The sequence below is a fragment of the Salvelinus sp. IW2-2015 genome, linkage group LG15, assembly GCF_002910315.2.
Source record: "Salvelinus sp. IW2-2015 linkage group LG15, ASM291031v2, whole genome shotgun sequence".
Taxonomy (NCBI): Eukaryota; Metazoa; Chordata; class Actinopteri; order Salmoniformes; family Salmonidae; genus Salvelinus; species Salvelinus sp. IW2-2015.
The window spans coordinates 9,991,564-10,013,650 of NC_036855.1; the positions used below are offsets into that span (position 1 = coordinate 9,991,564).

Below are 22,087 nucleotides of genomic sequence, written 5' to 3' on the forward strand. Positions count from 1 at the left end.
TCTGTACAAACCTTACTCAGTTTAGGCCTGTCATAGGGTGGGTGTTTGTCCATGGTGCACATGACAATGCGATCAGTGAAGCCTTCCTGTCGCAATGTCTCAGCGCACACCAGCCCTGCTGGACCTGGAGACACAAGACACTTGTTTAATGTCTTTATAGGATCTTAGATCCATGCTATCCAAACTGAATCCAAGCTCCCTTTACCATAACTATTGACCATAACTATTGAGTGAAACAATAGTAGTGAATTGGAGCGTGGGTTGAGTTTGGCATACCAGACACAATGTTAGAGCGTTGTGAACATAAACAAAACACTTTGAAGCGTGTTAACACTAAGAGCATACAGTTGAAACATGTACTGTAGTACAAATACACTATGAACTAACATCCTTGTTGATGCAATAATTATTGGGAGCTGCTATCATCTATCCTTTTTTGGAATACTCAGGACCTATACTGAACTGAACATATACAGTATGGTTCAAGTCCTAGTCGACAGTTTGAACATAAACAAACAGACTTTTATTTACCAGCGGTGCGTGCAGGAATGGAACTTAAGTATTTTGGGCACTGGCCAGCCGGGCTAGTAGACTGACATTTTTTATTAGCCGGGTCGAAAATTTGTGTCATGCGATATTTGAAAAGGCAAGATGTCAGTTGCCGGCGTGCAAGTTGAACACATTTTCTTCTAGCCCGGTCTGAAAACTACTAACCACGGGCTAGTGGGCTAGCTTAATTTCCATCCCTGAGTGTGTGAGTGTAAGGAGATGCTCAATGACCAACTCACCTGATCCAACGATAAGGACCTGGCTGAAGCCAGTGCTGGAGTTAACTGCTGAACATCGGGCCATGGCTTTTGACCTCTTCTGTGACTGAAGATCCTGGAAGAAAGAAATGTTTGCCAGGTCACAGGTCATCAAAGGGGGATCAGTTGATTTAGCACAATGATCTATTCTAAATAGTCCCAGAGTGTCTTTACCTGTTTGTTAGCACGAATTATCACTTTGTCCTTTTCAACTCGGACCTGAAGCAAACAGACATGAGTGATGTGTACACGGTTTTGACGATGCTTAGAGAGAATGTGAAGGCAGGGAATGTGAATGGCATTGCGAACCGAACGAGGAGGGTCACCTGGAAGATGTGCAAGCTGTCCAGCCCAGGAAAGTCCTCAATGTCTCCTGTAACGATGTTGAAACAAGCTCCATGCCAGGGGCAACGCACGTGGCCTTTGGACAAGATACCTGCAACACACAAAGATATACAGTACCAGTCAAATGTTTTGACACACCTACTCATTCAAGGGTTTTTCTTTATGTTTTACTATTTTCTACATTGTAGAATAATAGTGAAGACATCAACACTATGAAATAACACGTAAGGAATCATGAAATAACCAAAAAAGGGTTAAACAAATCAAAATATATATTATATTTAAGATTCTTCAATGTAGCCACCCTTTGGTCTTGATGTCAGCTTTGCACACTCTTGCCGTTCTCTCAACCAGCTTCATGAGGTAGTCACCTGGAATGCATTTAAATTAACAGGTGCCTTGTTAAAAGTTCATTTGTGGAATTTCTTTCCTTCTTAATGCATTTGAGCCAATCAGTTGTGTTATGACAAGGTAGGGGTGGTATACAGAAGATAGCCCTATTTGGTAAAAGACCATAGAAGATAGCCCTATTTGGTAAAAGTCCATATTATGGCAAAAATATCTAAATAAGCAAAGAGAAACGACAGTCCATCCGTACTTTAAGACATGAAGGTCAGTCACATTTTCAGTCAACCTGGAAAATTTGAAGAACTTTAAAAGTTTCTTCAAGTGCAGTCGCAAAAACCATCAAGCGCTATCATGAAACTGGCTCATGAAGACCGCCACAGGAAAGGAAGACCCAGAGTTACCTCTGCTGCAGAGGATACGTTTCTTCAGAGTTACCAGCCTCAGAAATTGCAGCCCAAATAAATGCTTCACAGTGTTCAAGTAACAGACACATTTCAACAACAACTGTTCAGAGGAGACTGCGTGAATCATACCTTCATGGTCGAATTGCTGCAAAGAAACCACTATTAAAGGACACCAATAATAAGAAGAGGCTTGCTTGGGCCAAGAAACATGAGCAAAGGACATTAGACTGGTGGAAATCTGTCCCTTGGTCTGTTGAGTCCGAATTTGAGATTTTTGGTTCCAAACACTGTGTCTTTGTCAGATGCAGAGAAGGTGAATGGATGAACTCCGCATGTGTGGTCCCCACCGTGACGCATGGAGGAGGAGGTGTGATGGTGTGGGGGTGCTTTGCTGGTGACACTGTATGTGATTTATTTAGAATTCAAGGCACATTTAACCAGCATGGCTACCACAGCATTCTGCAGCCATACTCCATCCTATCTGGTTTGCGCTTAGTGGAACTATTATTTGTTTTCAACAGGACAATGACCCAACACACCTCCAGGCTGTGTAAGGGCTATTTGACCATGAAGGAAAGTGATGGAGTGCTGCATCAGATGACCTGGCCTCCACAATCACCCAACCTCAACCCAATTGAGATGGTTTTGGATGAGTTGGACTGCATAGTGAAGGAAAAGCAGCTAACAAGTGCTCAGCATATGTGGCAACTCCTTCAAGACTGTTGGAAAAGCATTCCAGATTAAGCTGGTTAAGAGAATGCCAAGAGTGTGCAAAGCTGTCATCAAGGCAAAGGGAGGCTACTTTGAAGAATTTAAAATCTAAAATATATTTTGATTTGTTTAACACTTTTTTGGTTACTACATGATTCCATATGTGTTATTTCATAGTTTTGATGTCTTCGCTATTATGCTACATACAATTGAAAATAGAAAAATATAGAAAAACCCTTGAATGAGTAGGTGTGTCCAAACTTTTGACTGCTACTGTACATCCCACTTTATCACTCACCAATCCATCTCGGAACTTGATTATAACATAAGAGAGCAAAAATATGAATTTCCATACCAATATTCCACAGAAAAAGCAAACAATGCAGAACGGGACTCACCTTTGACCAGTGGTGCCCCATAATGTGGGCACTTGTGCCCCATTGCAGAAAACTCTCCATGTTCTTTAATGAGCAGCGCTCTGCCACTTCCCAAATCAACCTCTCTCATCCTAAACAGGAATAAGTGCAAACACAGACATGTAAGCACGCACACACACACACACACACAGGAAGGGACAAAAATTGTGAAGCAAGGGGAAATAATGACAGGTTCCAGCCATACAAATTTCAGTATTCAAACCCCTTGACTTTTTTCATATTTTGTTACGTTACAGCCTTATTCTAAAATTGATTAAATTGTTTGTTCTAATTAATCCACAATACCCCTTGATAACAAAGCAAAAACAGGTGTTTGAAATTGATGCAAATTTATTATAAAAAAGCAAAACAAAACTGAAATATCACATTTACATAAGTAAATTCAGACCCTTTACTCAGTACTTTCTTAAAGCTCCTTTGGCAGCGATTACAGCCTCGAGACTTTTTGGGTATGACGCTACAAGCTTAGCACACTTGTATTTGGGGAGTTTCTCACGTTTTTCTCTACAGATCCTCTCAAGCTCTGTCAGGTTGGATGGGGAGCATCGCTGCACAGCCATTTTCAGGTCTCTCCAGCTATTGTCAGGTCTCTCTCAGATAACTGAACTAAATGCCTACCGCCTCGTAGCACTCACTTCTGTCATCATGAAGTGCTTTGAGAGACTAGTCAAGGATCATATCACCTCCACCTTACCCGACACCCTAGACCCACTTCAGTTTGCATACCGCCCCAACAGGTCCACAGATGATGCAATAGCCATCACACTGCACACTGCCCTATCCCATCTGGACAAGAGGAATACCTATGTAAGAATGCTGTTCATTGACTACAGCTCAGCATTCAATACCATAGTACCCTCCAAGCTCATCATTAAGCTGGAGTCACTGGGTCACAACCCTGCCCTGTGCAATTGGGTCTTGGACTTTCTGACGGGCCGCCCCCAGGTGGTGAAGGTAGGAAACAACATCTCCACTTTGTTGACCCTCAACACTGGGGCCCCACAAGGGTGCGTACTCAGCTCCCTCCTGTACTCCCTGTTCACCCATGACTGCGTGGCCACGCACGCCTCCAACTCAATCATCAAGTTTGCAGACGACACAACAGTAGTGAGCTTGATTACCAACAACGACGAGACAGCCTACAGGGAGGAGGTGAGGGCACTCGGAGTGTGGTGTCAGGAAAACAACCTCTCACTCAACGTCAACAAAACAAAGGAGATGATTGTGGACTTCAGCAAACAGCAGAGGGAGCACCCTCCTATCCATGTCGAAGGGACAGCAGTTGAGAAGGTGGAAAGTTTTAAGTTCCTCGGCGTACACATCACAGACAAACTGAAATGGTCCACCCACACAGACAGTGTGGTGAAGAAGGCGCGACAGCGCCTCTTCAACCTCAGGAGGCTGAAAAAATGGGGCTTGTAATCCAAAACTCGGACTAACTTTTACAGATGCGCAATCGAGAGCATCCTGTCGGGCTGTATCACAGCCTGGTACGGCAACTGCAACGCCCTCAACCGCAAGGCTCTCCAGAGGGTGGTGCGGTCTGCACAAGGCATCCCCCGGGGCAACTACCTGCCCTCCATGACACCTATAGTACCCAATGTCACAGGAAGGCCAAAAAGATCATCAAGGACAACAACCACCCGAGCCACTGCCTGTTCACACCGCTACCATCCAGAAGGCGAGCTCAGTGCATGTGCATCAAATCTGGTACCAAGAGACTGAGGAACAGCTTCTATCTCAAGGCCATCAGACTGCTAAACAGCAATCATTAACTCAGAGAGGCTGCTGCCTACATGGAGACCCAATCACTGGCCACTTGAATAATAAATGGATCACTAGTCACTTTAAATAATGGCACTTTAATAATGTTTACATATCTTACATTACTCATATCATATGTATATACTGTATTCTATACCATCTATTGTACCTTGCCTATAATGCTCGGCCATCGCTCATCCATATAGCGAGGCGCAATTCCGCCTCGCTCCACAGGTAGTTTTACCATTTTCATTCATTTTCATTACAGTACAACGGTTTGATTTGTTTGATCTTAGCTAGCTACATAGCCGTCTTTGTATCAAAGATAATTGTGTAGTTATTGAGGTTATTGAGGTTCGCTAGCCAGCTATTTTCGTCCGAACGTAACAACGTAGTCAACACTGCTAGCTAGCCAGCTAGCCACCGAATAGCAGCATAGCAGCACTGGAGAAACGATTACATTACAACGGAACGACTTGATTGTAGTTAGCTGGCTACACAGTTCTCTTTGCTATCTTTGTATCTAAGATATCGTGTAGCTTAGAGTTGGTTAGAGTAATTATTCGGTTAACTAGCCAGCTATTTTCGTAACGTAACGCAGTCAACACTGCTAGCTAGCCAGCTAGCCACCGAATAGCAGCATAGCAGCTCTGGAGAAACGATTACATTACAACGGAACACTTGATTAGTGTAGTGTTAGCTGGCTACATAGTTGCTTGCTATCTTTGTATCTAAGATAATTGTGTAGCTAGAGTTGGTTAGAGTAATTATTCGGTTAACTAGCCAGCTATTTTTCGTCCACCGCGCTGCGCTGCCGTCTCCTACCTAGTCAACCACTGCTAGCTAACACTGCTAGTTAGCAACTTCTACCGAATAGCAGCACTGTAGAAACTCACACTACAACTTACATTAAACGGAACGACTTGATTAGCGTAGTGTGTAGCTAGCTACATAGTTGTCTTTGCTGTCTTTGTATCCAAGATAATTGTGTAGTTTTTGAGAATTGTCGAGGTTACCTAGCCAGCTACACGTTCAAACAAAGTCAACAACGCAGCCACTGCTAGCCAGCCTACTTCACCCGCCAGCAGTAACTATATCATTTTAGTCAATAAGATTTTAGTCAATAAGATTTTATTTTATTTTTGCAACGTAAGCTTAACTTCCTGAACATTCGAGACGTGTAGTCCACTTGTCATTCTAATCTCCTTTGCATTAGCGTAGCCTCTTCTGTAGCCTGTCAACTATGTGTCTGTCTATCCTCTTCTCTCCTCTCTGCACAGACCATACAAACGCTTCACACCGCGTGGCCGCTGCCATTCTAACCTGGTGGTTCCAGCGCGCACGACCCACGTGGAGGTTCCAGGTCTCCGGCAGCCTCTGGAACTGCCGATCTGCGGCCAACAAGGCAGAGTTCATCTCAGCCTATGCGTCCCTCCAGTCCCTCGACTTCTTGGCACTGACGGAAACATGGATTACCACTGACAACACTGCTACTCCTACTGCTCTCGCCTCGTCTGCCCACGTGTTCTCGCACACCCCGAGAGCTTCTTGTCAGCGGGGCGGTGGCACTGGGATCCTCATCTCCCAAGTGGACATTCTCTCTTTCTCCCCTGACCCATCTGTCTATCGCCTCCTTTGAATTCCATGCTGTCACAGTTACCAGCCCTTTCAAGCTTAACATCCTTATCATTTATCGCCCTCCAGGTTCCCTTGGAGAGTTCATCAATGAGCTTGACGCCCTGATAAGTTCCTTTCCTGAGGATGGCTCACCTCTCACAGTTCTGGGTGACTTTAACCTCCCCACGTCTACCTTTGACTCATTCCTCTCTGCCTCCTTCTTTCCACTCCTCTCCTCTTTTGACCTCACCCTCTCACCTTCCCCCCCTACTCACAAGGCAGGCAATACGCTTGACCTCATCTTTACTAGATGCTGTTCTTCCACTAATCTCACTGCAACTCCCCTCCAAGTCTCCGACCACTACCTTGTATCCTTTTCCCTCTCGCTCTCATCTAACACTTCCCACACTGCCCACTCGGATGGTATCGCGCCGTCCCAACCTTCGCTCTCTCTCCCCTGCTACTCTCTCCTCTTCCATCCTATCATCTCTTCCCTCGGCTCAAACCTTCTCCAACCTATGTCCTGATTCTGCCTCCTCAACCCTCCTCTCCTCCCTTTCTGCATCCTTTGACTCTCTATGTCCCTATCCTCCAGGCGGCTCGGTCCTCCCCTCCTGCTCCGTGGCTCGACGACTCACTGCGAGCTCCACAGAACAGGGCTCCGGGCAGCCGAGCGGAAATGGAGGAAAACTCGCCTCCCTGCGGACCTGGCATCCTTTCACTCCCCTCTCTACTTTCTCCTCTTCTGTCTCTGCTGCTAAAGCCACTTTCTACCACTCTAAATTCCAAGCATCTGCCTCTAACCCTAGGAAGCTCTTTGCCACCTTCTCCTCCCTCCTGAATCCTCCCCCCTCCCCCTCCCCCTCCTCCCTCTCTGCGGATGACTTCGTCAACCATTTTGAAAAGAAGGTCGACGACATCCGATCCTCGTTTGCTAAGTCAAACGACACCGCTGGTTCTGCTCACACTGCCCTACCTGTGCTTTGACCTCTTTCTCCCCTCTCTCTCCAGATGAATCTCCGTGTCTTGTGACGGCCGGCGCCCAACAACCTGCCCGCTTGACCCTATCCCCTCCTCTCTTTCTCCAGACCATTTCCGGAGACCTTCTCCCTTACCTACCTCGCTCATCAACTCATCCTTGACCGCTGGCTACGTCCTTCCGTCTTCAAAGAGAGCGAGAGTTGCACCCCTTCTGAAAAAACCTACACTCGATCCTCCGATGTCAACAACTACAGACCAGTATCCCTTCTTTTCTTTCTCTCCAAAACTCTTGAACGTGCCGTCCTTGGCCAGCTCTCCTGCTTCTCTCTCAGAATAGACCTCTTGATCCAAATCAGTCAGGTTTCAAGACTAGTCATTCAACTGAGACTGCTCCTCTCTGTGTCACGGAGGCGCTCCGCACTGCTAAGCTAACTCTCTCTCCTCTGCTCTCATCCTTCTAGACCTATCGGCTGCCTTCGATACTGTGAACCATCAGATCCTCCTCTCCACCCTCTCCGAGTTGGGCATCTCGGCGCGGCCCACGCTTGGATTGCGTCCTACCTGACAGGTCGCTCCTACCAGGTGGCGTGGCGAGAATCTGTCTCCGCACCGACGTGCTCTCACCACTGGTGTCCCCAGGGCTCTGTTCTAGGCCCTCTCCTATTCTCGCATACACCAAGTCACTTGGCTCTGTCATATCTCACACATGGCCTCTCCTATCATTGCTATGCAGACGACACACAATTAATCTTCTCCTTTCCCCCCTCTGATAACCAGGTGGCGAATCGCATCTCTGCATGTCTGGCAGACATATCAGTGTGGATGACGGATCACCACCTCAAGCTGAACCTCGGCAAGACGGAGCTGCTCTTCCTGCCCGGGGAAGACTGCCCGTTCCATGATCTCGCCATCACGGTTGACAACTCCATTGTGTCCTCCTCCAGAGCGCTAAAAACCTTGGCGTGATCCTGGACAACACCCTGTCGTTCTCAACTCACATCAAGGCGTGACCCGTTCCTGTAGGTTTCATGCTCTACAACATTCGCAGAGTACGACCCTGCCTCACACAGGAAGCGGCGCAGGTCCTAATCCAGGCACTTGTCATCTCCCGTCTGGATTACTGCAACTCGCTGTTGGCTGGGCTCCCTGCCTGTGCCATTAAACCCCTACAACTCATCCAGAACGCCGCAGCCCGTCTGGTGTTCAACCTTCCCAAGTTCTCTCACGTCACCCCGCCCTCCGCTCTCCTCACTGGCTTCCAGTTGAAGCTCGCATCCGCTACAAGACCATGGTGCTTGCCTACGGAGCTGTGAGGGGAACGGCACCTCCGTACCTTCAGGCTCTGATCAGGCCCTACACCCAAACAAGGGCACTGCGTTCATCCACCTCTGGCCTGCTCGCCTCCCTACCTCTGAGGAAGTACAGTTCCCGCTCAGCCCAGTCAAAACTGTTCGCTGCTCTGGCACCCAATGGTGGAACAAACTCCCTCACGACGCCAGGTCAGCGGAGTCAATCACCACCTTCCGGAGACACCTGAAACCCCACCTCTTTAAGGAATACCTAGGATAGGATAAAGTATTCCTCCTACCCCCCCTCCCCCTTAAATGAGTTAGATGCACTATTGTAAAGTGGTTGTTCCACTGGATATCATAAGGTGAATGCACCAATTTGTAAGTCGCTCTGGATAAGAGCGTCTGCTAAATGACTTAAATGTAAATGAAATGTACATATTCTCATTCACCCCTTTCAGATTGTGTGTATTAGGTAGTTGTTGGGGAATTGTTAGAATACTTGTTAGATATTACTGCACTGTCGGAACTAGAAGCACAAGCATTTCGCTACACTCGCATTAACATCTGCTAACCATGTGTATGTGACAATAAAATTTGATTTTGATTTGATTTCAGATGTTCGATTCGCCCCAGTCTTAGGTCCTGAGCACTCTGGTGTAGTTTTTTAAAATCAAGGATCTCTCTGTACTTTCCTCCATTCATCTTTCCCTCAATCCTGACTAGTCTCCCAGTCCCTGCCACTGAAAAACATCCCCACAGCATGATGCTGCCACCACCATGCTTCACCATAGGGATGGTGCCAGGTTTCCTCCAGATGTGACGCTTGGCATTCAGGCCAAAGAATTCAATCTTGGTTTCATCAGACCAGAGAATCTTGTTTCTCATGGTCTGAGAGTCTTTAGGTGCCTTTTGGCAAACTCCAAGCGGGCTATCATGTGCCTTTTAGTGAGGAGTGGCTTCCGTCTGGCCACTCTACCATGAAGGCCTGATTGGTGGAGTGCTGATGGTTGTCCTTCTGGAAGGTTCTCCCATCTCCACAGAGGAACTCTGGAGCTCTTTCAGATTGACCATCAGGTTCTTGGTCACCTCCCTGACCAAGGCCCTTCTCCCCCGATTGCTCAGTTTGGCTGGGAGGACAGATCTATGAAGTCGTGATGGTTCCAAACTTCTTCAATTTAAGAATGATGGAGGCCACTCTGTTCTTGGGGACCTTCAATGCTGCAGAAATGTTTTGGTACCCTTCCCCAGGTCTGTGCCTCGACACAATCCTGTCTCGGAGCTCTATGGACAATTCCTTCAACCTCATGGCTTGATTTTTGCTCTGACATGCACTGTCAACTATGGGACCTTACAGTATATAGACAGGTGTGCGCCTTTCCAAATCATGTCCAATCGATTGAATTTACCACTGGTGGACTCCAATCATGTTGTAGAAACATCTCAAGGATGATCAATGGAAACTGGATCCATCAAAACCGGATTAGCTCAATTTCGAGTCTCATAGCAAAGGGTCTGAATACTTATGTAAATAAGGTATTTCTGTTCATTTTTAATACTTTTTTAGAAAATGTATCTAAAAACTGTTTTCGCATTTTCATTATGGGGTATTGTTTGTAGATTGATAAGGAAAAACATTTTGATCCATTTTAGAATAAAGCTAAAGAATAAAGCTAAAGAATAAAGCTAAAGTAACAAAATGTGTAAAAAGTCAACGAGTCTGAATACTTTCCGAATGCACTGTACATTGTCTTTTGTTTGGCCTTACTGTCCATTTTCCAGGTCCTTGACATGACACACGGAGGCCTCCAGGTAATCGCGGGGTTTGTAGAGCCTGAGGGGGGCGGCAGCGGCGGAGTCCTCATCGGAGCAGTGTTCCAGTGCTCCGTTGGGTCTGCAGTCAGAAAAGGGGCTCGCATTTCCATTGGCGGACTTCACACCTGCTTCCTTTTCTTTGCCCAGAAGGGTTAGCTCCACTTTCACCTCAACTGCAGGACACAGACCACAGACCATTAGCAAAACTGCAGGACACAGACCACAGACCAGTAGCAAAACTGCAGAATACAGACCACAGACCACTAGGAAAACGACACCCTTTTCAGGCTGATGTTTGCCCAGTCACTTACATAAAAAGAAAAAATTATTCACTTGTTTTTAGTTCACAACTTTTACCCATCATCCTCCTCAACTTTAAGTCACCAGCAGCCACTGATACTCATATACATTTTCCCTTTGATTGCAGAACTCAGCGTCAGACACCCCACGGAGAAGAGTTCTGTATCGAATGAAACTGACATGACCATGAAAATACTTTATGAGATTTAAAAAAAACATGCAGCAAATTTACTGTGGCAATCTTGAGAGCTTTATAGCATATATTTAGAATCACTACACCATGCATTAGATATTTGCTGAAATAACACACATACACAAGGACCGGGCTAAGTGGATGTTTGGGTTTATTTGTTGTGAGGCGCCCTGAGGCATTTGATGACATCTGATAAGTTGCCTCTGGTGTTTTGTATTTCTGCATTTGAAGAGGTGGTTGTGCAACCTGTTTTCACTGCAGCCAGATTTATCTCTTCGGCAGTAGAAATGTGCTGACCCTCCGGTTCCTACACGATAATCTGGCTGGAATTTTGACCTGCTGAGCGAGTCTTAATTAAAATCAATGGAAAATCATGAGAGTGACTGCAATCACAGGAGAGGAAAGGGGGAGAGGCATCCATCCCCAGACTCATATGGGATTTTTTTTTCAAAGGAGAGATCTTCAACTAGGACCTTATGTAAGAGAATTCACATTGTGTATTAGATTTGTTATTGGGATATTTAAAATTTCGATATTCTCTTTTCTTTTGATTCTCAGATCATAAAATCACATCTGCTGATCGGGGCAATTCTGAATCAATAAATTGATAGCTTACTCAACCATATGCTCCATGCTGAAGTCAGAATGTTGATTGATGTATAGTGAGCTCCAAGTATTGGGACAGTGACACATTTGTTGTTGTTTTGGCTCTAGTCTCCCTGTTTTAGGGAACCAAATACTAAACTCCCATATCGGTTCACCCAATATGGGAGAAAATACCCTCAAATTAAAGCTTACAGTCTGCACTTTAACCTCCTAGCCATTGTATCATTTCAAATCCAAAGTGCTGGAGTAAAGAGCCAAAACAACAAAACATGTGTCACTGTCCCAATACTTTTGGAGCTCACTGTATATATAAAATGAAGAGCAGCATGATAATTGCACATTACTTAATTAATTCACTAATTTGTTAATTCATTGAATCTAAAGTAAGCAGCACCACCCATTCATGTACATGAGCATTTTTTAAATCATCATAAAAAAAGCATAACGTGTATATTTTGGTTCACCTCACCTTCTCCTGGACAGGGGTTTATTTGTCAATGACTTGCAAACTATGTGAGATGACTCTGTCCTAAAACCTATTACCTTTAACTGAGGCTATTTGTCCACAATGTGTAGTTGCTCTTACTTTTGTACTGTATATTACATGTACAAAGTGTAATTTTACATTCATACACACTGCTAAAAAACAAAGCTGATTTGTGGTTCTATATAGCACCATTTCTTCTAGAAATGCAAGCGTCTTTGTTTTTGGATTATTCCTGCCTAGTTAAGGGATCAATCTCTCCACTGAGATTATCCAATGCACCAAAGAGCAATATGATTTATTGACAGCAAAACTGAGTGAATTGTACACCTCAGGAGAAACATACTTGTCAAGTGAGGAAGAGATACTCCTTCTGCGTTCTCTCACTTTGCCATATGTTATCACTTCATCCCCTCTCTCACACACTCATTCCCCGTTCTTTTCTCCCTTCTGTTTTTCCATTCAGAGGCATCATGTGCTTAATCCTTTTGAGTGGGCACTGATGGCTTTATATTATTCCTAGTCTTAGAAACTATTCTGTGTTTACTTGACTCTATGTTGCTAAAATATTTTATTGGATCAAATTGAGTAGTCAGCTCCCACTAACACACCTGTAGGGATCATGTAAAATGTATTAGTCAAATTAGGTACCAATCTGCTTTTCACTGACTGCAGAAACTCACAGTGTGCATCAATGTTTTGACTGGGCCCACGCTTTTCAGAAATGTTCAGTATCACATCAGGCAATACACTTGAATAATTATTATCATATTCATGTAATTGCTTTATGATTTCAATTTTTCTCTGGATTTTCCCTAACCCTTACCTTAGCGCTAGATACAGTTTAAGTAATTACAATACTTTTTACATTGTACCTTTAATAATATAACAATTACACAGTAATGATGGTGTGATATTGTATTCTACATTAAAAACATGTATTTATTTAACATTGTGTAAAAGTTTTTGTCTGGTTTAGTTTCTCAACTATACTGGTGCTCATCCCTGCTGTGTCCAAGGTTCCGTTCAGGGTCCTACTTGTTTCCTAAAGACTGACTAATTAGACATTTTACAGTCAGGGGCCTCTGTTCCAGCACAGCACCCTCTAAAGTCGCCCCTATAGAACTGTAGACTACCTACCTATCCCCTCCACTTTATTCATACTAGCTGCCAGTGTGGTATTGCAGTGGTTGTTTTTGTGAAAATTATGTTTTGGTTTTTTAAACCGCTCTCCATAAGAGCTAAAGCACTATTAAGTCAAAGCTTTAGGAGCAAGCAAAGATATAAAACACGTAATGTGCTTGATTACACCACTTACCACAGCCTTCAACAAGCTGACTGCATTGCAACAGTGATATGTTTGCTTTGAAACAGTCATACATTGTGCCATACGTTTAAAACTCAAATTTGACTATGTAATCCTCTTGAAGGCAATGCAATTGAGAGCATTAAAATTCCTCCTCCACAAATCGCCATGCTACAAAGGCAGTCAGGAGAGGGGTTTGTATGACCTATATACTGTATAGCTGGCGAACAAATGCCAATTATTCCAGGATTTGGAAAGGGGTAGGACAGACGGAAGGAGAACAGGAAGCAGGACGGAGGGAAGGAGAACAGAGGGTAGGACGGAGGGAAGGCGAGCAGGGGATAGGACGGAGGGAAGGCGAGCAGGGGATAGGACGGAGGGAAGGCGAGCAGGGGATAGGACGGAGGGAAGGAGAACAGGATAGGACGGAGGGAAGGAGAAATGGGGGTAGGACGGAGGGAAGCGGCAGGGGGTAGAACGGAGGAAGGGAAAGGGATAGGACGGGGGAAGGAGAAAGGGGGTAAGGACGGAGGGAGGAGGAGGGATAGGAGGAGGGAAGGAGGCGGGGGGTAGGACAGAGGGAAGGAGAACAGAGGATAGGACGGAGGGAAGGAGAAAGGGGGTAGGACGGAGGGAAGGAGAAGGGGATAGGACGGAGGGAAGGAGGAGGGGGTAGGACGGAGGGAAGGAGGACGGGGGTAGGACAGAGGGAAGGAGGACGGGGAGTAGGACAGAGGGAAGGGGAGGGGGGAGGATGAGGGAAGGAGAAGGGGGGTAGGATAGAGGGAAGGAGAGGGGGGGGGGTAGGACAGAGGGAAGGAGGACGGGTGGTAGGACGAGGGAAGGAGGACGGGGGGTAGGACGGAGGGAAGGAGGACGGGGAGTAGGACGGAGGGAAGGAGGACGGGGGTAGGACGGAGGGAAGGAGAACAGTGGGTTGGTGGAGATGGTGTTCACCTGGCTTGCTTTTGGAGAGGCATCCTCCCATTATGGGCCCAGGGTAGAGCCAGGAGGCCTGGCTGGAGGAAGCCCAGGGGAGGTGAGGAAGAGACGGGGTCAGATCCTGGGGTTGGGCTGCTGGGTCGGGAGGTAACCACGACAGTGTTGAAACGGGGGTATCAGTATGTGCAGGTGCAGATCAAGGTCAGCCATTGTAGACATCAGCTCTCCCACATCACCACCTGGGAGGAGGAAGAGTGAACAACAGCTGAGTGGCTGAAAAGCCCAGTGGAGGCTGGTCGAGGCAGAAATTGGGAGATTACAAAAGCCCAACCATCAAACAGCACCACTACACCAACCTGGACTCAGGAGTAGACTTAACATAGTAAATGTAAATTAGTATGATATGTTACGTTTCATATGGTATGCATTAATTTGTGGATGTCCATCATCCATTTCATATGATATGTAACGAATTACAATTTGTATGATATGTTACAAATTGCAATTCATACAATATGTAATAAATTCCAATTCATACAATATGTTACAAATTTGCCAAACCTATGATATGTTAGGAATTCCAATTTGTTGTCGCTAAATTTTCCTAGGTGGCTAGGTGGCTAACGCTAACATTAGCTAAATTTGCCAATAAGCTAAAATTAACACACAACCTTTGGCTTGCTAAATGTTTACGTTATACGCTCACCCATCCACCCCGACCAACCACCCTACTTTCGTTTTTGCCTTAAGTAACCTTCTGTCTTATGCAGCCATACCAAACGTGACATGTCATAATAATTTTACGTCTAGTCTATGAGACCAGGCTGACTACACAGTTCTAAAAGTTTCTCACATGACTACTTGTGTTTTTTAGAGTTCCTCTGTATAGAGTGGTGTGTGTGTGTGTGTGTGGTGTGTTTGCATTTGTAAACCACTACCCATTTTAGTCATTTAAATATGTACAGTTTGTGAGTTTGCCTAAGGATACCAAATAGTTGATATCAACATTAGGAAAACTTTATATTTTCATAATGTTCTGAAGTAATTGAGATAATATCACGCGAGGATTAGCAACATATATCAACCATGGCTTAGAAATGGTACAATGAACTACTATGCATTCATGATGCCATTCATGATGCTGAGAAACATGGACAAAGTCCTGGAAAGGCCACTGTGGTAGTTAAAGGGCTAGCCTAGCACTCATTAACAACCATTAGCATTCACAGCACCATCCACAGTGCTCTCAATGGCATTTTTGACAATTTGTTTTCCACCACAAAAACTGCCGTTTGAAAAGGAGAGGGTGTGTAATTGTTCGTCAACCTGTAGAGAGGCCCTAACTTGGTTCTCTGAGGTGGTATAGAACTAAGCAGCTTCTAGTACTATTCCTGTGTGCTCTGCCCTCCAGCAACACTTGGCAACAATGTAAGGCTGAGAAAAGGTTGTCACTTGTTTTCTACACTTGTCTTCAGTGTTGGGGAACCTACTTTGAAAATACAGTTTACAAAGCTACCAATTACTTCACACGGGAAGAAGTTAAGCTACAGTAGAGCTACCCTTAAGAAAATATAGTTTACTGAACTAAAGTCACTTTGAAAAAGTAGTTCACCACATCCAAACTACTTAGTGAAGAATTATCATATCTAAATCAGAAATGTCATAGACTACAATTGCATGACCAGATCACTCTGGAGTCAGATGTTAACATAATGTGCAATTTAGCCTATTAAAAACTAAAAATCTGTTTCAAGTGAGAATTATGCAGGTCTAATGCTGAAAAAGAAAGAACATTCTTGCCTACTTCACTCATATTTTATTTTAGCCAAAAAAGTAGTGTGTATTTCCAATAGTTAGCTACACCACTACATGGCAAAAAAGTAATTAACTACTGAAAACACTACCTAGATTTGAATTGAGTTCAACTACCACCAAGCTACTTCAAAATGCAGTTAAATTACTAGTTGAACTACATGTAGTTCACTCCTCCCCAACACTTATTGTCTCTCTACTATGAAGCTAGTATGTGTGTGTGTGTGTGTGTGTGTGTGTGTGTGTGTGTGTGTGTGTGTGTGTGTGTGTGTGTGTGTGTGTGTGTGTGTGTGTGTGTGTGTGTCCAAATGCCCTTGAAGAGAATGTAATAGTGTTAATCATGTTAATTGATCAAATTTTCGACATACATTGTTACTTAATGTTACATACATACAGTGCCTTCAGAAAGTATTCACATCCCTTGACTTCTTCCACATTTTGTTGTGTTACAGCCTGAATTTAAAATTGATTAAATTAAGATTTTGTGTCACTGGCCTACACACGATACCCCATAATGTAAAATTTGAATTATGTTTTTAGACATTTTTACAAATTAATTAAATATGAAAAGCTGAAATGTCTTGAGTCAATAAGTATTCAACCCTTTTGTTATTGCAAGCGTAAATAAGTTCAGGAGTAGACATTTGCTTAACAAGTTACATAATAAGTTGCATTGACTCATCCTGAGTGCAATAATAGTGGTTTTTAATGACTACCTCATCTCGGTAGCCTACACATTCAATTATCTGTAAGGTCCCTCAGTCGAGCAGTGAATTTCAAAAACAGATACAACCACAAAGACCAGGGAAGTTTTCCAATACCTCACAAAGATATATAGTTGAAGTCGGAAGTTTACATACACCTTAGCCAAATACATTTAAACTCAGTTTTTCACAATTCCTGACATTTAATCCTAGAAAAATTCCCTGTCTTAAGTCAGTTAGGATCACAACTTTATTTTAAGAATGTGAAATGTTAGGATAATAGTAGAAAGAATGATTTATTTCAGCTTTTATGTCTTTCATCACATTCCCAGTGGGTCAGAAGTTTACATACACTAAAATAGTAATTGGTAGAATTGCTTTTAAATTGTTTAACTTTGGTCAAACATTTCGGGTAGCCTTCTACAAGCTTCCCACAATAAATTGGGTGAATTTTGGCCCATTCCTCCTGACAGAGCTGGTGTAACTGAGTCAGGTTTGTAGGCCTCCTTGCTCGCACACGCTTTTTCAGTTCTGCCCACAAAAGTTCTATAGGATTGAGGTCAGGGCTTTGTGATGGCCACTCCAATACCTTGACTTTGTTGTCCTTAAGCCATTTTGCCACAACTTTGGAAGTATGCTTGGGATCATTGTCCATTTGGAAGACCCATTTGCGACCAAGCTTTAACTTCCTGACTGATGTCTTGAGATGTTGCTTCAATATATCCACATAATTTCCCTGCCTCATGATGCCATCCATCTATTTTGTGAAGTGCACCAGACCCTCCTTCAGCAAAGCACCCCCACAACATGATGCTGCCGGTTGGGATGGTGTTCTTCGGCTTGCAAGCCTCCCCCTTTTTCTTCCAAACATAACGATGGCCATTATGGCCAAACAGCTTAATTTTTGTTTCATCAGACCGGAGGACATTTCTCCAAAAAGTATGATCTTTGTCCCCATGTGCAGTTGCAAACCGTAGTCTGGCTTTTTAATGGCAGTTTTGGAGCAGTGGCTTCTTCCTTGCTGAGCAGCCTTTCAGGTTATGTTGATATAGGACTCGTTTTACTGTGGATATAGATACTTTTGTACCTGTTTCCTCCAGCATCTTCACAAAGTCCTTTGCTGTTGTTCTGGGATTGATTTGCACTTTTTGCACCAAAGTACGTTCATCGCGTCTCCTTTCCTCCCGGTATGACGGCTGCGTGTTCCCATGGTGTTTATACTTGTGTACTATTGTTTGTACAGATGAACGTGGTACCTTCAGGCGTTTGGAAATTGCTCCCAAGGATGAACCAGACTTGTGGAGGTCTACAATATTTTTCTGAGGTCTTGGATGATTTCTTTTCATTTCCCATGATGTCAAGCAAAGAGGCACTGAGTTTGAAGGTAGGCCTTGAAATACATCCACAGGTACACCTCCAATTGACTCAAATGATGTCAATTAGCCTATCAGAAGCTTCTAAAGCCATTAAATAATTTTCTGGAATTTTCCAAGCTGTTTAAAAGCACAGTCAACTTAGTGTATGTTAACTTCTGACCCACTGGAATTGTGATGCAGTGAATTACAAGTGAAATAATAAGTCTGTAAACAATTGTTGGAAAAATTACTTGTGTCATGTACAAAGTAGATGCCCTAACCGACTTGCCAAAACTATAGTTTGTTAACAAGAAATTTGTGGAGTGGTTGAAAAACAAGTTGTAATGACTCCAAACTAAGTGTATATAAACTTCTGTCTTCAACTGTAGATGGTAGATGGGTAAAAATAAAAAAGCAGACATTGAATATCCCTTTGAGCATGGTGAAGTTAGTAATTACACTTTGGATTGTGTATCAATACACCACGTCACTACAAAGATACAGGCGTTCTTCCTAACTCAGTTGCAGGAGAGGAAGGAAACCACTCAGGGATTTCACCATGAGGCCAATGGTGACTTTCAAACAGTTACAGAGTTTAATGGCTGTGATAGGAGAAAACTGAGGATAGATCAACAACATTGCAGTTACTCCACAATACTAACCAAATTGACAGAGTGAAAAGAAGGAAGCCTATACATAATACAAATATTCCCAAAACATTCATCCTGTTTGCAACAAGGCACTAAAGTAATACTGCAAAAAATGTGGCAAAGCAAATAACTTTTTTTCCTGAATACAAAATGTTATATTTGGGGCAAATCCAATCCAATACATTACTGAGTACCATTCTCCATATTTCCAAGCATAGCGGTGTCTCCATCATGTTATGGGTAAGTTTGTAATCGTTAAGTACTGGGGAGTTTTTCAGGATAAAATAAACATTATAGAGCTAAGCACAGGCAAAATCTTAGAGGAAAACCTGGATCAGTCTGCTTTCCACCAGAGACTCGGAGATGAATTCAGCCTTTGCACCTTTAACTTTCACGTCACTGTGTTTTGAATGGAAGCAGAGGCCCCATGAGTTTCAAAAACACTTTTGTTTTGCTGCCACACATTGCCCACACACCCCTGCCAGAGCTTGTGATATTTCAACCCACTTGGTGTTGCTAAACAATACAGCTGTTGATATGAATATGAGAGCAGTACTACAGTAACAAGCATTCACATGATGGCAGGTGTATCACGCAACGCAGTGGGATTTGTTAGCAATAGCAAGCCACCCATCGGGGTGCACTAAAGAAAGTACTTGATATTCAGAGCACATCTTAATGTCCTTGAAGTTAAAAAAAGAAGCTTGCACTTTTGAATGGAGAAGTGGTTAAAGTTCCAGAGACCAAGTGAGACATGGAAAGATCTTTCTTTTGAATCATGAAACATTTCACACAGTAAGAAATGTCTGTGTCATGTCATCGTTGTCATACTGCTACATCGAAAGTATATGAGTGTATATACTTCACAATAAAATCAATTCAAAAGGATCACAAAAACATTCAAGAAGTTTAAAGTTTTACAGCATGGAATTATCAAAGTCAGTTTAGTCATCTTTTTAAAGGTAATATAGAACCGGAGCAAGCTAAATAACTGGTATAGCCTAGTTCTTTTGGTGAGAATGTGGGCATCTGTTTTTTCTCTACACGAACTGTGAAAATGTCATGGCAACCACTAATTATTTTCTACACTAATTTTATAGCTTCACCAATCTCAATGACCCAACAACAACAAACACATTTCAAAATGCCATTTTGTCATGAGAATGATGTTTCCCTATGAAGAAATCAATGAAGGTTTAAACACTTCATGAAGACGGAAGTGCACTCTATCTTCTCTATCTGCCATATCAATAATTACTATACAAATTAAAATTGAATGAACGTTGAAATTGCATCAAAAAGGCTGCCGTTGTGAGGTTCCAGCAAGACTGAAATATTTTGTACTAACCCAAAGTCAGGTTAAGCAGATTTGGTCCTCAACATATGACGCAGATTCCATTCGCTCACCGTTGGGCCTGTCCCCAAGCAGTGCTAATAATCCTTCCTGCAAACAAGCTGTCAGTTTCACTCACTTTTCTCCACAAATGTAATACGTTTTACTGGAATGTAGCAGGGAATTAGCCATTGTGGCACAACCCTTGGGTAGTTTCCCCCCACACACCCACCCCAAGAATGGATCTGAGTGAAACCAATGTTAAACTCCGAGGACCTGAATCAATTCTGATAGCCACATCAATCACTCAGAAAAGGGACTTTACTTTTCTTTGAACAGCCCAGGTAAACACACTGTGTTTCTAAACAGACTACTCCAGTTGTGCAAACATTTCACTGCACCACAGTGAATAGCCCTTATTTGATCACCGCTGTGGCACACCTGAGGGGTTGGTACCACACCCCAGAAAGATGAGTTCAAACAACCAAGAGAATGTAGTACCATCCAGGTCATGATAAAGCCAATACACTATCAGGTATCAAGGTAAGACCCAGATGCAGACCGTGTCGAAGTAACACTGTTTATTACAGCAACAGGGGCAAAGGTACAGGACGGCAGGCAGGCTCAGGGTCAGGTCAAGCAGAGGTCGGTAACCCAAAGGTGGGGCAAAGGTACAGGACGGCAGGCAGGCTCAGGCAGAGTGGTCAGGCGGGTGGGTACAGGGTCAGGACTGGCAAGGGTCAAAACCAGGAGGATGAGAAAAGAGAGACTTGGGAAAAGCAGGAGCTGACACAAAAACGCTGGTTGGCTTGACAAACAAGACGAACTGGCAACAGACAAACAGAGAACACAGGTATAATTACAGTGGCTTGTGAAAGTATTCCCCCCCTTGGCATTTTTCCTATTTTGTTGCCTTACAACCTGGAATTAAAATAGATTTTGGGGGGGTTTGTATCATTTGATTTACACAGCATGCCTACCACTTTGAAGATGCTAAATATGTTTTATTGTGAAACAAACAAGAAATAAGACAAAAAAACTGAAAACTTGAGCGTGCATAACTGTTCACCCTCTCAAAGTCAATACTATGTAGAGCCACCTTTTGCAGCAATTACAGCTGCAAGTCTCTTGGGGTATGTTAAATTTGGCACATCTAGCCACTCTGAGTTTTGCCCATTCTTCAAGGCAAAACTGCTCCAGCTCCTTCAAGTTGGATGGGTTCCGCTGGTGTGCAGCAATCTTTAAGTCATACCACAGATTCTCAATTGGATTGAGGTCTGGGCTTTGACTAGGCCTTTCCAAGACATTCAAATGTTTCCCCTTAAACCACTCGAGTGTTGGTTTAGCAGTATGCTTAGGGTCATTGTCCTGTTGGAAGGTGAACCTCCATCCCAGTCTCAAATCTCTGGAAGACTGAAGCAGGTTTCCCTCAAGAATTTACATGTATTTAGCACCATCCATCATTCCTTCAATTCTGACCAGTTTCCCAGATCCTGCCGATGATAAACATCCCCACAGCATGATGCTGCGACCACCATGCTTCACTGTGGGGATGGTGTTCTTGGGGTGATGAGAGGTGTTGGGTTTGCGCCAAACATAGCGTTTTCTTTGTTGGCCAAAAAGCAACATTTTTGTCTCATCTGACCAGAGTACCTTCTTCCATATGTTTGGGGATTTTTTTCTTTAAGCAATGGCTTTTGTCTTTACTCTTCCGTAAAGCCCAGCTCTGTGGAGTGTATGGCTTAAAGTGGTCCTATGGACAGATACTCCAATCTCTGCTGTGGAGCTTTGCAGCTCCTTCAGGGTTATCTTTGGTCTCTTTGTTGCCTCTCTGATTAATGCCCTCATTGCCTGGTCCGTGAGTTTGGTGAGCAGCCCTCTCTTG

General features: G+C 43.8%; 1 protein-coding gene across 2 annotated transcripts in view; it reads right to left on the reverse strand.

Annotated features, from left to right (window-relative positions):
• LOC111973781 (apoptosis-inducing factor 3-like) overlaps positions 1-22,087 on the reverse strand; it is a 40,423-nt gene that overhangs the window by 12,336 nt on the left and 6,000 nt on the right. Inside the window, exons 1-8 of one of the 2 annotated variants that reach the window (XM_024001192.2) lie at positions 20,218-20,393; positions 14,364-14,587; positions 10,471-10,690; positions 3,013-3,122; positions 1,133-1,242; positions 981-1,025; positions 789-882; positions 12-124 (exon numbers count right to left, since the gene is read on the reverse strand). In XM_024001192.2, the coding sequence (XP_023856960.1) occupies positions 12-124; positions 789-882; positions 981-1,025; positions 1,133-1,242; positions 3,013-3,122; positions 10,471-10,690; positions 14,364-14,394 (723 nt within the window). In that variant the 5' untranslated portion in view covers positions 14,395-14,587; positions 20,218-20,393. Of the gene's footprint in view, positions 1-11; positions 125-788; positions 883-980; positions 1,026-1,132; positions 1,243-3,012; positions 3,123-10,470; positions 10,691-14,363; positions 14,588-20,217; positions 20,394-22,087 lie in introns of those variants that run through there. The other variant, XM_024001191.2, reaches the window with a different exon arrangement.